Source organism: Vulpes lagopus, chromosome 2 (assembly GCF_018345385.1).
Source record: "Vulpes lagopus strain Blue_001 chromosome 2, ASM1834538v1, whole genome shotgun sequence".
In the NCBI taxonomy this organism is placed as follows: domain Eukaryota; kingdom Metazoa; phylum Chordata; class Mammalia; order Carnivora; family Canidae; genus Vulpes; species Vulpes lagopus.
The window spans coordinates 147,797,116-147,809,473 of NC_054825.1; the positions used below are offsets into that span (position 1 = coordinate 147,797,116).

The following is a 12,358-nucleotide window of genomic DNA, read 5'->3' on the forward strand; positions in this document are numbered from 1 at the left end:
CCCATGAGTATCGATAATAATAAGAATGTGAAAGAATGTTGGAAAATTCTGAACAATTTGATCAAAAGAGTAAAATAGTGGAAGTTTAATATTTTTATTTTATTTATTTAATTTTAATTTTAATTTATTTCTTTACTTCAAGAATGATGGAAGTTTATTAGTGTTGTTTGAACTCACAAATGTTTAGTCTGTTGCAAAGTTAACCCATTTAAAGGTGTGATTGCTTGTGTTGGTACCTATAACTGAAATAACAGCATGATAACAATGACAGCACTACTAATAGCACATTATGATGATAAATCATTCAGTAAATCAGAATTAATAACATGTGTGTACCAAGTGAAATAGGAATCTGTCATAATATTATTTCTAGTGAAGTCAGTGAAAAAAATGATGTTTCCCTTACTATCATTTTTGAAGTTTTGAAAAAAAATGACATTTCTTTCTCTACCAAAGCAAACAGCTCTAAGTTATTTTGTTGTTTTTTTTTGTTTTGTTTTTAAAGCTCTCATTTTGATATTTGGGCTAAATGAAGTATTAAGATACTTTGTGAGATCTAGGTCAGACAAGATTTCACTTTTTCATGTTAATACACAGCATGCTAAAGGCTGATAAAACCATAAAACAGATCTGTATTTATGTGTTTATTTTACTTTTTTAAGATTTTATTTTTTAAGTAATATCTACACCCAACATGGGGCTTGAACTCCCAACCCTGAGATCAAGAGTTGCATGCTCCACCAACGGAGCCAGCCAAGAGCCTTGCACGTTAGGGATTTTTTAAAACACCTTAAATTATCAGCTTTTATAGTTGAGGCCTAGGAAAGCTACAGTTAGAAAGTATATATTAATTGTGTGTGGTGACTGCAGGTGCCAGGCAAATAAGGGCTCTTGTCTGGGTTCCCTTCTTTACTAGCTCTGTGAAATCTGCCAATTTCTTACTGTCTCCAAACCTGAATTTTGTCATTAGTAAGATGGGACCATTATAGCACTAACCTTGTAGGGAAGCATGTGTGCATGCGTGTGTGCATTCATGGATGTGTGCTGGTGTGTGTGAGTGTGTGTGTTTGTGTGTATGTTTGTGTGTGTGTGTGTGTGTGTGTGTGTGAGAGAGAGAGAGAGAGAGACAGAGAGAGAAGGAGGAAGGGAAAAAGAATTAAAGAAAATTGTTCATTAGATACATGTTAGTGTAGTTAATGTTAACTTACTTTAACTTACTACCTTCTACTATTCTTCATGAAGTCTCTTCCAAGACACTTCTGCCCCAAATTTGGAGGGAGGTGATCCTGAAAATAGATTTAAATGGTGTGTAATAATTTGTAAGACTAGGATGCAGGCGAACCCTGAAGCCAGTTTATATGGGCAAACAGTAAAAGTATCCCAACTGAATGAAGAAAGGGCGATGTCTTGTCTTTTCTGTTCCGCCTTTATTATAACGAAGAAGGGCCTGCAGCTCTATTTTTGAGGATGTCCTAGGTGAAAATCCCCAGCAATCCTTTTCTAGAAATTCATAGTTTTTAAACACTGCTGCTTTATCATCTACTGCTACCCCAAGCCTGATTTTTAAAAATGCCTAATTTGCCTTTTCTTTACTCAGACAGGCACTGCTCACAGAGGAAGTGGTTGTGGTTGGCAGGGCTCTCTCTGAATGTTTTGGGGTTGGCTGATTTCTGTGGCCTCAGCACCTAAAACTGCTCTTGTTCACTCAGCTTTAACCGCTGTTGTCACCAGCATCTTGGCAAGAAGGGCAAATGGCCCGGTTGCCTAGGACAGAACTAGAACTTGGGAAGAAAACTCTTGTTGTCTCAGCAATGCACGCTGGCTGGCTGGGCATTTGGGAGCAAATCACACTGTTCTGTCTCTCTGTTTTCTCCCTGTTCAAAGCGAACTCTGGCCCCTGACTTCCCTCTGGGATGTATCACGAGCCCTTCTTTTCTGGGTGCTAGAGAGAGGTTAATGAAGAAGGCCAGAGTGTTGGGTAACATACAGCACCTGTCTGCATTCATGCAAAGGTAGCTCTTCCCTGTTTAACATCAGAAAATCTAGTAGGGCGTCGGAAATTGGCCAAAAAGCAACATCTGGAATGGGTCTTGCCCGGAACTTAGACCTGAGGGTTATTGTTTATCATTAAGGTTAAATTGTAATGTACATTTCCACCTCACCCTTTCCTCATTTCATTTGTCTCCTCAAGGCTTCAGGCTCGCATAGCTCATAGGATACAAGAACTGGAAAACCTGCCTGGCTCTTTGCCACCAGATTTACGAACCAAAGCAACTGTGGAACTGAAAGCACTTCGGTTACTCAATTTCCAACGTCAGGTAATACCTTTTCCCCAGCGAATCTAAGATGTAGGAAATAAATGTAAGTCTGTTCAATATTGTTATAAAGATATAAACTTAGTAAAATAGTGTATCTTTTAGACCAGCAGCATAGAGCTAAGAGTAACGAAGATGAATTGCTTATTATTCTTTTTTTTTTTTTTTTGCTTCTGTGTATCAGAGACATTTTTTTTCTCCTCTATTACGGTTTCCAAAGTCAGAGTAATGGCATTTTGTTTCCGTGGATGCAACCTTGAGAACAAATGGGATAGCTTTGCCTTTACGACTCCAAAGAAAATTCAAGGAGGTGGGAGAGTAGGAACTTGTAAACACAGATGCAAAATTCTAGCCATGTCCTTGAAAATAATTTGAACAAATATGATTTGTTAGGCACCTACTGAATTAATAGCTAATTACTTATAGAAATACATAAAACTGTTTGACCCCATCAGACCCCCATGTGTTGGCTGGTCAGTAGACTTATCTATTGTTCTTGCTCTGGTCCTTCATAGTCACTGATGAGTGAAGGCTGGCATGATGATCTATTTTTATCATTGCTAAGTCAGTGGGACACTAGTGAAATGACGTAGAGCTAATTTTTATATTGGTGAGTTTTGCTTTGTGGAGCCCAAAAGGTGCAGGTCTGCTGGCCTGCACACTGCCTCATTTAGCCAAAGAGGAAGAGGAACGTGTGCTCGTCAAGCAGGTGGGTTTTACTTGGTGAGAGTCTCAGGGCATGCAAAACGAATTATTAATGAATGAAAGTAGTTTGGAAGTATTGAATTGCATGACACGGTCTATTGCAGGATGTGACTAAAATCACAAGGCCACCCCAGGGCTACCATCCTATGAACTTGGGAGCACATTTGCCCTATTAATTATAATGTCACAAGAGGGCATCCATGGTGGCAGGGGGCTAGTTGGCCGTAGCTTTGTGGGGAGTAGGTTTCAGCTGAAATTCGAAAAGAAAGAAAATAAAAGACTCTGAGTTCCATTTACTTCCTTTCTTATAGGTGACGTCATGCAATGCCTTGGTGAAATGCTTGATAAAGTAGTATGAAGTGATTAATAATATAGTATATTTTCGCAAATAAGATTATATTCGGATTCACTTCACTATGCTGGACTCACTGGTCTCTGCTTTTTTGCTTGACATTGTAGAGAAATCCATTATCTATGAAGTTTCCCAGTGAATTAACTGTAATTAATGCTGATTTGAAATTCAACTGAATTATTATTTTAATGTATATTCCCAACCCTACCCCCCACTACCACCACATAACATACAACATGAGTAAGATACCGCATTGTTGATAATCTAAAAGAAGTCCATGATGTAGTGTGAAATTTAAATGTCTTGTCCCAGTGAATATCATCACTGGGAGTGGGTGGAAGCCAAAGCCAGTATTTCCCATCTTTTATATGAGAATTAACATTGAATTAATATTGTTTGAATACCTGCTGTTACTGTACATGAACAGGAAGTGATCCTTCCACTCTTTTTTGCAGAGCCTCATTAAAGCTAATCTTTAGACACAAAGAGAATGTTAGTATGGCACTTAAAATGAAGTGAAATATTTCAAAAGCTCATTAACTAATTAATATCATTAGAATAATTAAACAGAATAAATTAATTTATTTAAAACCCAATACAGCATCTGCTTTTTTTTTTTTTTAGTGCTGTAGTGCAGGATACGTTGGTGTGTTTTATCCCCCTTTATCTGAATTGCGTGGAAAGGAAACTTATACCATCTTTGAAAATACCACGTAAATTTGGCGTGATTCAGGCCCCCAGTGTACCAAAAGTCTAGCTGTGGTTGGAACCTCGTGGAGCCCCTGCAGTCGGCCCTGCTAACTGGGAGCTGGAGCAGGGCAGGGCCCAGGAGCCAGGCCTCTGTGTCTGCAGCCTCTCCAACTGCTCCCTTCCCTTGACAGCTGAGACAGGAGGTGGTGGCCTGCATGCGACGGGACACAACCCTGGAGACGGCCCTCAACTCCAAAGCCTACAAGCGAAGCAAGCGCCAGACTCTGCGGGAGGCCCGCATGACAGAGAAACTGGAGAAGCAGCAAAAGATTGAGCAGGAGAGGAAGCGCCGCCAGAAGCACCAGGTACAGAAGGCCTGGATGGTGGGGCACACACCCCCCCCCGCTCCATGTGGGCAGAGGTGCCCCCCACCCTGACCAAGAGCCAGAAGGACTGAAGGACATCCCATGGTGGGCAGTGGGCACATCCCAGAGCAGAAAGGTCCCCCGGAGCTCCCACGGTCCGGCCGCCCCATGTAAGGTGCAGGGAGGCCCGGCCGGGCTGCTGGAGGACCTTGCTTTCTGCATTCCAGGCAGGTGTCTCCCTCCTCATCCCCCTGGCTGGTGCCCCGCTGGATGGGCAAGGGTGGGCTGCCTGGGGCAAAATCCCGAGGAGCAGGCACTTGGAAGAGGCAAGAGGAGAGCAAAACCAGTAGTTCTTATAGCAAATATAAATACAGTCTCCTGGGCTTTTCAAGGGCCCACTTGGAGGTTTCATAGGGACAGATATTTTAAAACATCCTTTTCTAGGGGTTTGGAAATAGTTTGATGTAGGATTTGATTTTTGCATTGCAGTCCTACAAATTTTGTTTGTTTTCCTGGGCTTAATTTAGTGCCCCGGCTTCAGTTTTATTTTGAAAAATGTCAGGTTTTCGTTGGTTCGCATTTCCTCGCCTTTATTTAAAAAGTCAGTCCAAACTCTGTGCAGTGATTTTAGCTGCCCCTCCCGCACCTGATTTCAGATTTCGGGGCTAAGGCATTTAAGTCAGAGCAGAAGAGGCATTACTTTTATAACCTGGCTCTCACTAGAAATATCTGCTTCCCTTGGGTTGATTCAAGGGTGATTTGCTTTAAATTTTGTCCTCGCCATTTTGTGGGCTTCTGTTAATCCTTGGTTTTGCTTTTTTTCACGAGACCATATCCATGGTCCTAGACGCTTCTCTTCCACAAGCTGGCGCCTCTTCCCACCAGCCCCAGAGCCCACAGCTCAGCTACCAGGAGACATAGCAGGGCACCTGCCTCACAGAATATTCTAGTCTTCCACTGTTGTGAAGTGCTCACTGAGCATATCCTCTGCACTGAAATCTCAGATGACATTGGGAAATAGACTTTAAGCATCCTTTTCCTTCTCCCTTTGGGTCCTGTAGGAATACCTGAACAGCATTTTGCAACATGCAAAGGATTTCAAGGAGTACCATCGGTCTGTGGCTGGGAAGATCCAGAAGCTGTCCAAAGCGGTGGCAACTTGGCACGCCAACACTGAGAGAGAGCAGAAAAAAGAGACAGAGCGAATCGAGAAGGAGAGAATGCGCAGACTGATGGTAAGGGGCTTGCCTGCGGGGACCCAGGCCCGTGGGGTCCTTGCATACACCCGTATTGTGGGTGTTAAATACACCATAGCAAGAGTGGGTAAAAGCAGCTTATCAGATACATGAACACGCCCCTTGGAACTAAATGTGAATGGAGTGAAAGCACCTTCTCCTTCCTCGACAACGCATGCCGCAAATCCATGGCCACAGCTGATGAGTGTATAATATCTCTGTATCCTGGGGTAGCCTTGCCATGCAGGGGATAGCTTCTTACATCAAGGCAGGTACAGTTTGTAGGAGGCTTACCAAACAAATCTGGAAGGATGGATATGGTCGTCCTTTTTAAAATATTGCCTCTTTGAGACTAATGACACAGGTTGTTTTGAGTGAGTGTGTCATGAAGTTGTGTCTTAGACTGAAAGAAGGCCTGTTTTTTGAAGCCTCTGGTGCTTATCTTTTTTTTTTTTTTTTTTAGTGGTAGAAAATTCTTCCTAACAGAGTAAAAAGTGATTTTTAAGTTAATTTTGAAATGTTACTTTTTCAGTTATGGCTGTTTTATTGTCAAAGGCTATTCGTGGATCGTTACATTTGTGCTGTTATTTTCTTAATGGACAGTTAAATACAGAAGGGATTGGATTACATCATTGGCCTGGGTATCCAGCTTTATTGACCATTCATTTTTGGAACTGGACCCCAGAGCACACCGTGGATTTCAGAAAAGTGTGTGTGATCTATAATGAGGGGATACTGCACATTCTATCGGACATAATGCCGGAGTATGGGATGGAGATGAAATCGTTAGCCTTAGCATTTCAAGTGACGCTGTCTTCCTTGATGGGATTATGGTTGGCATTTTGTGTTCATTACCTTTTTTGGATTCTGGAGAGTAAACACTGTGTTTTAAAAGTCTCTGCGTCCAGGTGCTACTAAATCTCACCACCCACTTCCATGTCCCCCTCCTTTTTTTTTGGTGGAGTGGGGGAAAGGAGAGGACTGTCCGCTAGATTTCTAACTAGCTAGGGAGGCCATTTCATAGTGATCTGAGCAGCAAGCAGTCAAATTTGTCTGATTCAACTGGAGTGAAACTATATTAGAACTTCAGTAACAGATTGGCTTGACACTAATGATTAGGCATTTGCAAATCATTAATTTTTGCAATTAAATGATGGAATATACAGATAACAGAGAAACTGAAGTTTTTTATCACTCTTTCTTCAAGTGAGATCAACCATAACCAAATGCAATTAGAGTTATAATAGCATTTGAGGTTCAGGCTCATGCACGGGGCAGACAGCAGCCAGACTGGGTGATGAAACTGCTGTCACTCGGGCATATGCCGAAGTGACACCCCAGGACTGAAGATCCTCAGCATTTCTGCAGTGCACTTGTCTCTTGAGGATTTTGTGACATGTCCCTTTTATCCTGCGTCACACAAGGAAAATATTTTGAGATGTCCTTTTATTGGGATGTGTAAAACAGATTTCTCTTGAAATGGCTCAGAGTACGTCAGAGTTTTTATTGCATTTAACCTCATAATGTTGCTTAATGGGAGGTAGAGGTGGAAATTGCTGGATCTGTTTTATTGCTTAGCCGCATCAGACTCCAGGTGCTAAATGCCTTGTCTGCAGTCACCTAGGCCCTCTGTGCTGTGCTGGTCTGTGACAAAAATCCCCCCAAATTTGACATTTTCCATCAACTGCAATGTTTGTAATGCTTATATATATCAGAAGTTACACTTATTACAGTCAAAGTCCATTTGAGTTTTTGCCTTTAGAAATGATTATTGAAGGGCGCCTGGATGGCTCAGTGGGTTGAGTGTCTGCCTCCAAAGGTCATGATCCTGGAGTCCTGGGATCAAGCCCCACATCGGGCTCCCTGCTCAGTGAAGATTCTGCTTCTGCCTCTCCTCCCCACTCCTGCTCTCTCGCTCTGTCTCAAATAAATAAAATCTTTTTTAAAAAGTGCTTACTGAAATGTTTCTGAATGAAACAACATTATATCTGGAATTTGCTGCAGGATAGTCCAGTTTGGGATTAGGAAGAGAAGTTGTGGGAAAGGTAGCCATGAGATGGGAGTCATCATGAATTAGTTGCAGTAGCCTGGTGTTGGTTATATGAGAGACTATACTCTTCTCCCTGCTATGGGTTGTTCTTAAAAATTTGCATGCCACAAAGTCGAGGATACACTTTGAATGTTGAATTGTCAAATTTTAACAATTTTTAACAATTTTAACAAATTGTTAATTTGTTAATTAACAATTGTAACAAATTGTTAATTAATTTTAACAATTAATTTTAACAAATTTTAACAATTAATAAGCAAAGAAATCTAGGAGAACAAAGAGCTGACTCAAAGTACTCGCCCATACCAGGAAAATAAGTGTGGTCTTGTGTCCTGGGACTCAGGCATCATGCCCCCGGGCACATCCACGTCCCCGATGGTGCATGGTAACTCATGCAGCCTGGATCATTTGGTTTGCTGCATTCACCACCAGTCAAAGTTCAGACCGTGATGGAGAGTGATGAGTGGAAAGTGGAGTTACCAGCTGATCTTCATTGTGCTCCAATCATGTCCTTCTTTCCTTACTAGGCTGAAGATGAAGAGGGCTACAGGAAACTGATCGATCAAAAGAAAGACAGGCGTTTGGCTTACCTTCTGCAGCAGACTGACGAGTATGTGGCCAACCTGACCAACCTGGTTTGGGAGCACAAGCAAGCCCAAGCAGCCAAAGAGAAGAAGAAGAGAAGGAGGAGGAAGAAGGTGAGCGCGCTGGTGGCAGCGGCCAAGTCAGTGGGGGGGTGGGTTGCATGTGATCAGGGGCCAGTTGAAGGTTCTTTAGTACACGCTCCTCACTGCCCTGGTGGAAGTTTCAGACAACTGAGTTGCAAAAAATGCTTGTGCACCTGGGCACGGCGTGAGGGAGGTGACCAGGCACACCAGGCAGGATGTTGGAGGTGGGCGTGCAATGGGTGCCAAGTACCAAACTGCAACAGTTCAGTGCGTATTCTCCTTATTTCACACCATGTTTCAAAATTAAGTGTACATGGTCAATAGAAGGAGGAAAAATGTGGGCCTACAGAAGTGTTTGCTTAAGTAGAGTATCGCCTCATTAGCATGCAAAGGAAAGGGTGATATTTAGATGCTGTGCTCTCTGGCCATCATATGGCCATGCAAGGGTGAACTGCCTGTGTAGACAGACCTGTGAAGGCGGAGCCTCTTTGAAGCTCGAGTGGTCTGGAGGTTTCGTTCTTGGTTTGTATTGGGTCTTCCTGGCAGAGCCTGACTGGCCCCGGGCAGCACATGCCCGCAGGAAACAGGAAGTCTTCGTCAAGGTGGTGGGGATGGAAGATGGGTGGCATTTAATCGTGTATTCTCTGCACTGAATAACTGAACAAAATGTTTTTTGCAAAAAATAATTAATTTCATGGCTCCTGAATTCTCATACCTGCTTCGTAATTAAGGAGGAGGAATAAATGATGGAGAAGGCGCCTTCCTTGCACCTGACTCCTCTGGTATAAGATAGCTTCCTGCATGGTGAAGCTGAGCAAGGGATGATGACTCAGGGCTTGGATTTAGACATTTCGTCGGTGAGAAATACCTCATTTTCTTGTCAAGGTAGCATGACAGACTGCAGAATTCCAGCTCCCCATTTCTGACTTTTAAGAGGACGTGTTCAGAGTCAGGGAAGAGCACACGGGCAAACAGAATTCTGTAACATTCCATGAGGCGACCCCAAGAAGTGACGTTTTTCGTTTTTCCTAATCGGAAAGGGGATTTTGCAGAGGTAACCCCAAAAAACGTCACTGTCGGTGTTTTTTTTTTGTACTGAAGTTCACTTTCTACATTTTTTTTGGTGCATATTAAAAGCTAATGGCCCAGATTTGTGCTTCTGGCTTATAATTAATAGATTCCTGTCATGATATTAGATTGTTCTATCATTGTAGGCAAAGAAAAGATATATATATATAATTGAGTGATCGTGATCATGCCTGTATTTTTGTGTTCATCTGTACAAAGCCGGAACCTGCCATAATATTTTTCCTGGTGCTGCCAACGGCACATGATCTCTAGGTTGGCTCTCTCCTTCCACACTCTTGCCTTCACGTGTGCCGGTAGCACGTATTCTTTCTCTTTTTTCCGTTTGCCCGACAAATAGTAACTGATCACTTTCTGTGAGCTAAGCAGCTTGCTGAATGCTGGGGTAGAGAGAGGGCGATGTTGGGGGAAAAGCATACTTACCCTGTCTCTCAATTCCATCAGAGAGCGAGAGACAGGCCGACGTTGGTCAGATACGCACCTAAATATATAATCATAAACTCTGTGAAGGAAAGACGGGGAGCCAAATTGGGGAGGGGGCCTGATTTCCTACCAAACGAATGATTCAGACCAGAGCCACCCCTATCTGCCCCGTGGCTGATATCTGGGTGGCTCCTGCAGGACATCCCACGTGATTGAAGGTGCAGAATCGTCACTTTCTCATCAGCCCTCTGCCCCTTCTTTCCGGGGACCATCTCACTGGGACATGCGGGGTTATAAAGAAAGGACACAAAAGAAACCAGGCCCCCTTCCCAGGCCTTCCTGAAAACCGTCTCTTTCACAGGGCACCGAGACTTGGTTTCAGAGCGAGTTACCTAATTCCAGATGCACCTTTATTCATGTGCAAAGGAAACGGAGGCTTTCAAAAGCTGATTATTTGGCAGTCTGGATTATCTGTGGCTCTTCCCTCCATTAGAGTGAATGATTGAGAGTGGCTGCTTCCAGCTTCTCTGCTGGGGAGGAAGGCTGTGTCCAGAAGCCTAAAGATTCTGTGCTGACCCTTTCAGCTCTCCCCATGGAACTGAATATTAAGCTGTGCCTATTAGCAGTCCGGTTTCGTTTTTTGTTTTTTGTTTTTTTGTTTTTTTGTTTTTTAATTAAGTAAGGCATCAAGAAGCCTTTGTTTTTCTTGACCCAGTGAACTAACAGCATCGTGCTATAGCAACAGGGCAGCTAGGATGGGGGGGGGGGGGGGCTCTGTCTATGCTGTTAGAGACAAGTGTGGTTGAGCTTGTGATTGAATTGGAAAAGGATTAATTTTTTTTTCTTTTTTAAATATTGCCCCGGTGTAACGGAGAAGGCCTCTTTCTTTCTGCCAGAGTGTATTGTGTTTCCTTGTTGTTGGTAACCAGGAGAGTGGGTTTCCTTTAACCTACCATGACTGTGTTTGCGCCTCTGTTCTCACCATTAGAGCCACTGCTATGAAGTATACATTTATAAATCATTCCAGAACTTCTCATTCTCAGCTTGGCCTTCCACTCATGCCCTTGAAGTGAAAGAAAAGGAAGTGAGCTATACGTATCTACCTAGGTGTTAGAGGAGGAATAATTTGTAAAGTATTGAAATATCTAATTATGTGAAACCTGTCTTTGCAGTGTGACGGGATTAACATACTCCGATGAGCACTCAGCATGACCTTGAGGTCTCTATCCCCTGCCATGATTGTTCTCTAACATCTGCTGGGTGACTACAGGATAAAAAGAGGGCATGAGGCGACATAAAGCCACCAGGGTGTGTACAAATAGGATTGAATATGCTAACGTAGAAAATTGGGCCATTGCCCAATAAGTCATGCTAGTCTGCCAACTTGTAAGCTAATAACTGCATAAGAAAACATATCATACTAATCTGCTTTTATTCCCTTATAGAATATTTCCTTAAAAGATCTATTACCTAGTGCTTTAGTCACTGGATCCCTAAGAAGGTGATGGGGTTACATGGAAAAGTGTATCTAAAGCATGTAGCCTTTGGCTCAGTGTTTGAGCATCTGCCTTCGGCCTAGGACACGATCCCAGGGTCCTGGGATCGAGTCCCACATCGGGCTCCCCACAAGGAGCCTGCTTCTCCCTCTGCCTGTATCTCTACCTCTCTGTGTGTCTCTCATGAATAAGTAAATAAGAGCTTTAAAAAGAAAAAAAAAGCATGTAGAAGGTGCCCTGGCACACAGGAAGTGCTCAGTAAATAGTAGTTATTTTATCGAACCACTCTGTGGTATAAATGTAGGAGAGCAATTGTTGAAATGTAGTTATAAGGGTTTTTTTTTTCTTTTGAAAATAAGGTATTTTTTTCTTTTGAAAATAAGGTATTTTCTCCCATGTTGTATGTTCTCTGTGATATTGAGAGAATAAATGGCTATCCCCCCAACCCCACCCCCAGTTAGGATCAGTTAAGTATTGGGTGGAATGTCATTCAGGACAGTGACAAGTTCTTTGACCACTGAGACATGCAGTTGGAAAAAAGGATTTATAATTTTTGGTAGACTCTGCTTACACCTACCTCCCTTGCTAGTTCCCACAAAGAACATTTCATAATTGTGGGGCTTCTAATTTGCATTGGGTTCTGGTAGTAATAAGGTAGTCCTTGCAGGGCTCTAGGGTGATTTTCCTTAAGCTCTAGTGAGGAGCCCAGGCCAGCCACCCTCACCCCTTCCCCCACGCCCCAACCTCCCACATCCAGCCAACTAAGAAGTGTAGTCCCTTCACAGGTCCTTCCTCCTGAGTTGTTGACTTCAGGCCGAAAATAAGTGTTTCATTCCCTCTTCCAGATCTTTCAATGCAGGGTATACCAACAGAACTACACCCTTGTTACGAATGTGTGACATTTCTTGGAAACTCACGACACTAACAGGAACCATGGAGGATCCGTGGAGGACTGCTGTGCCAAGTATCTTTT

At 42.9% G+C, this 12,358-nt stretch overlaps 1 protein-coding gene across 1 annotated transcript in view; it reads left to right on the forward strand.

The window, feature by feature from the left end:
- The window catches only part of SMARCA2 (SWI/SNF related, matrix associated, actin dependent regulator of chromatin, subfamily a, member 2), a 173,140-nt gene that overhangs the window by 36,174 nt on the left and 124,608 nt on the right, over positions 1-12,358 (forward strand). The window contains 4 exon segments of the mRNA XM_041745079.1: positions 2,192-2,318; positions 4,254-4,427; positions 5,489-5,662; positions 8,240-8,410. Of these exon segments, the coding sequence (XP_041601013.1) occupies positions 2,192-2,318; positions 4,254-4,427; positions 5,489-5,662; positions 8,240-8,410 (646 nt within the window).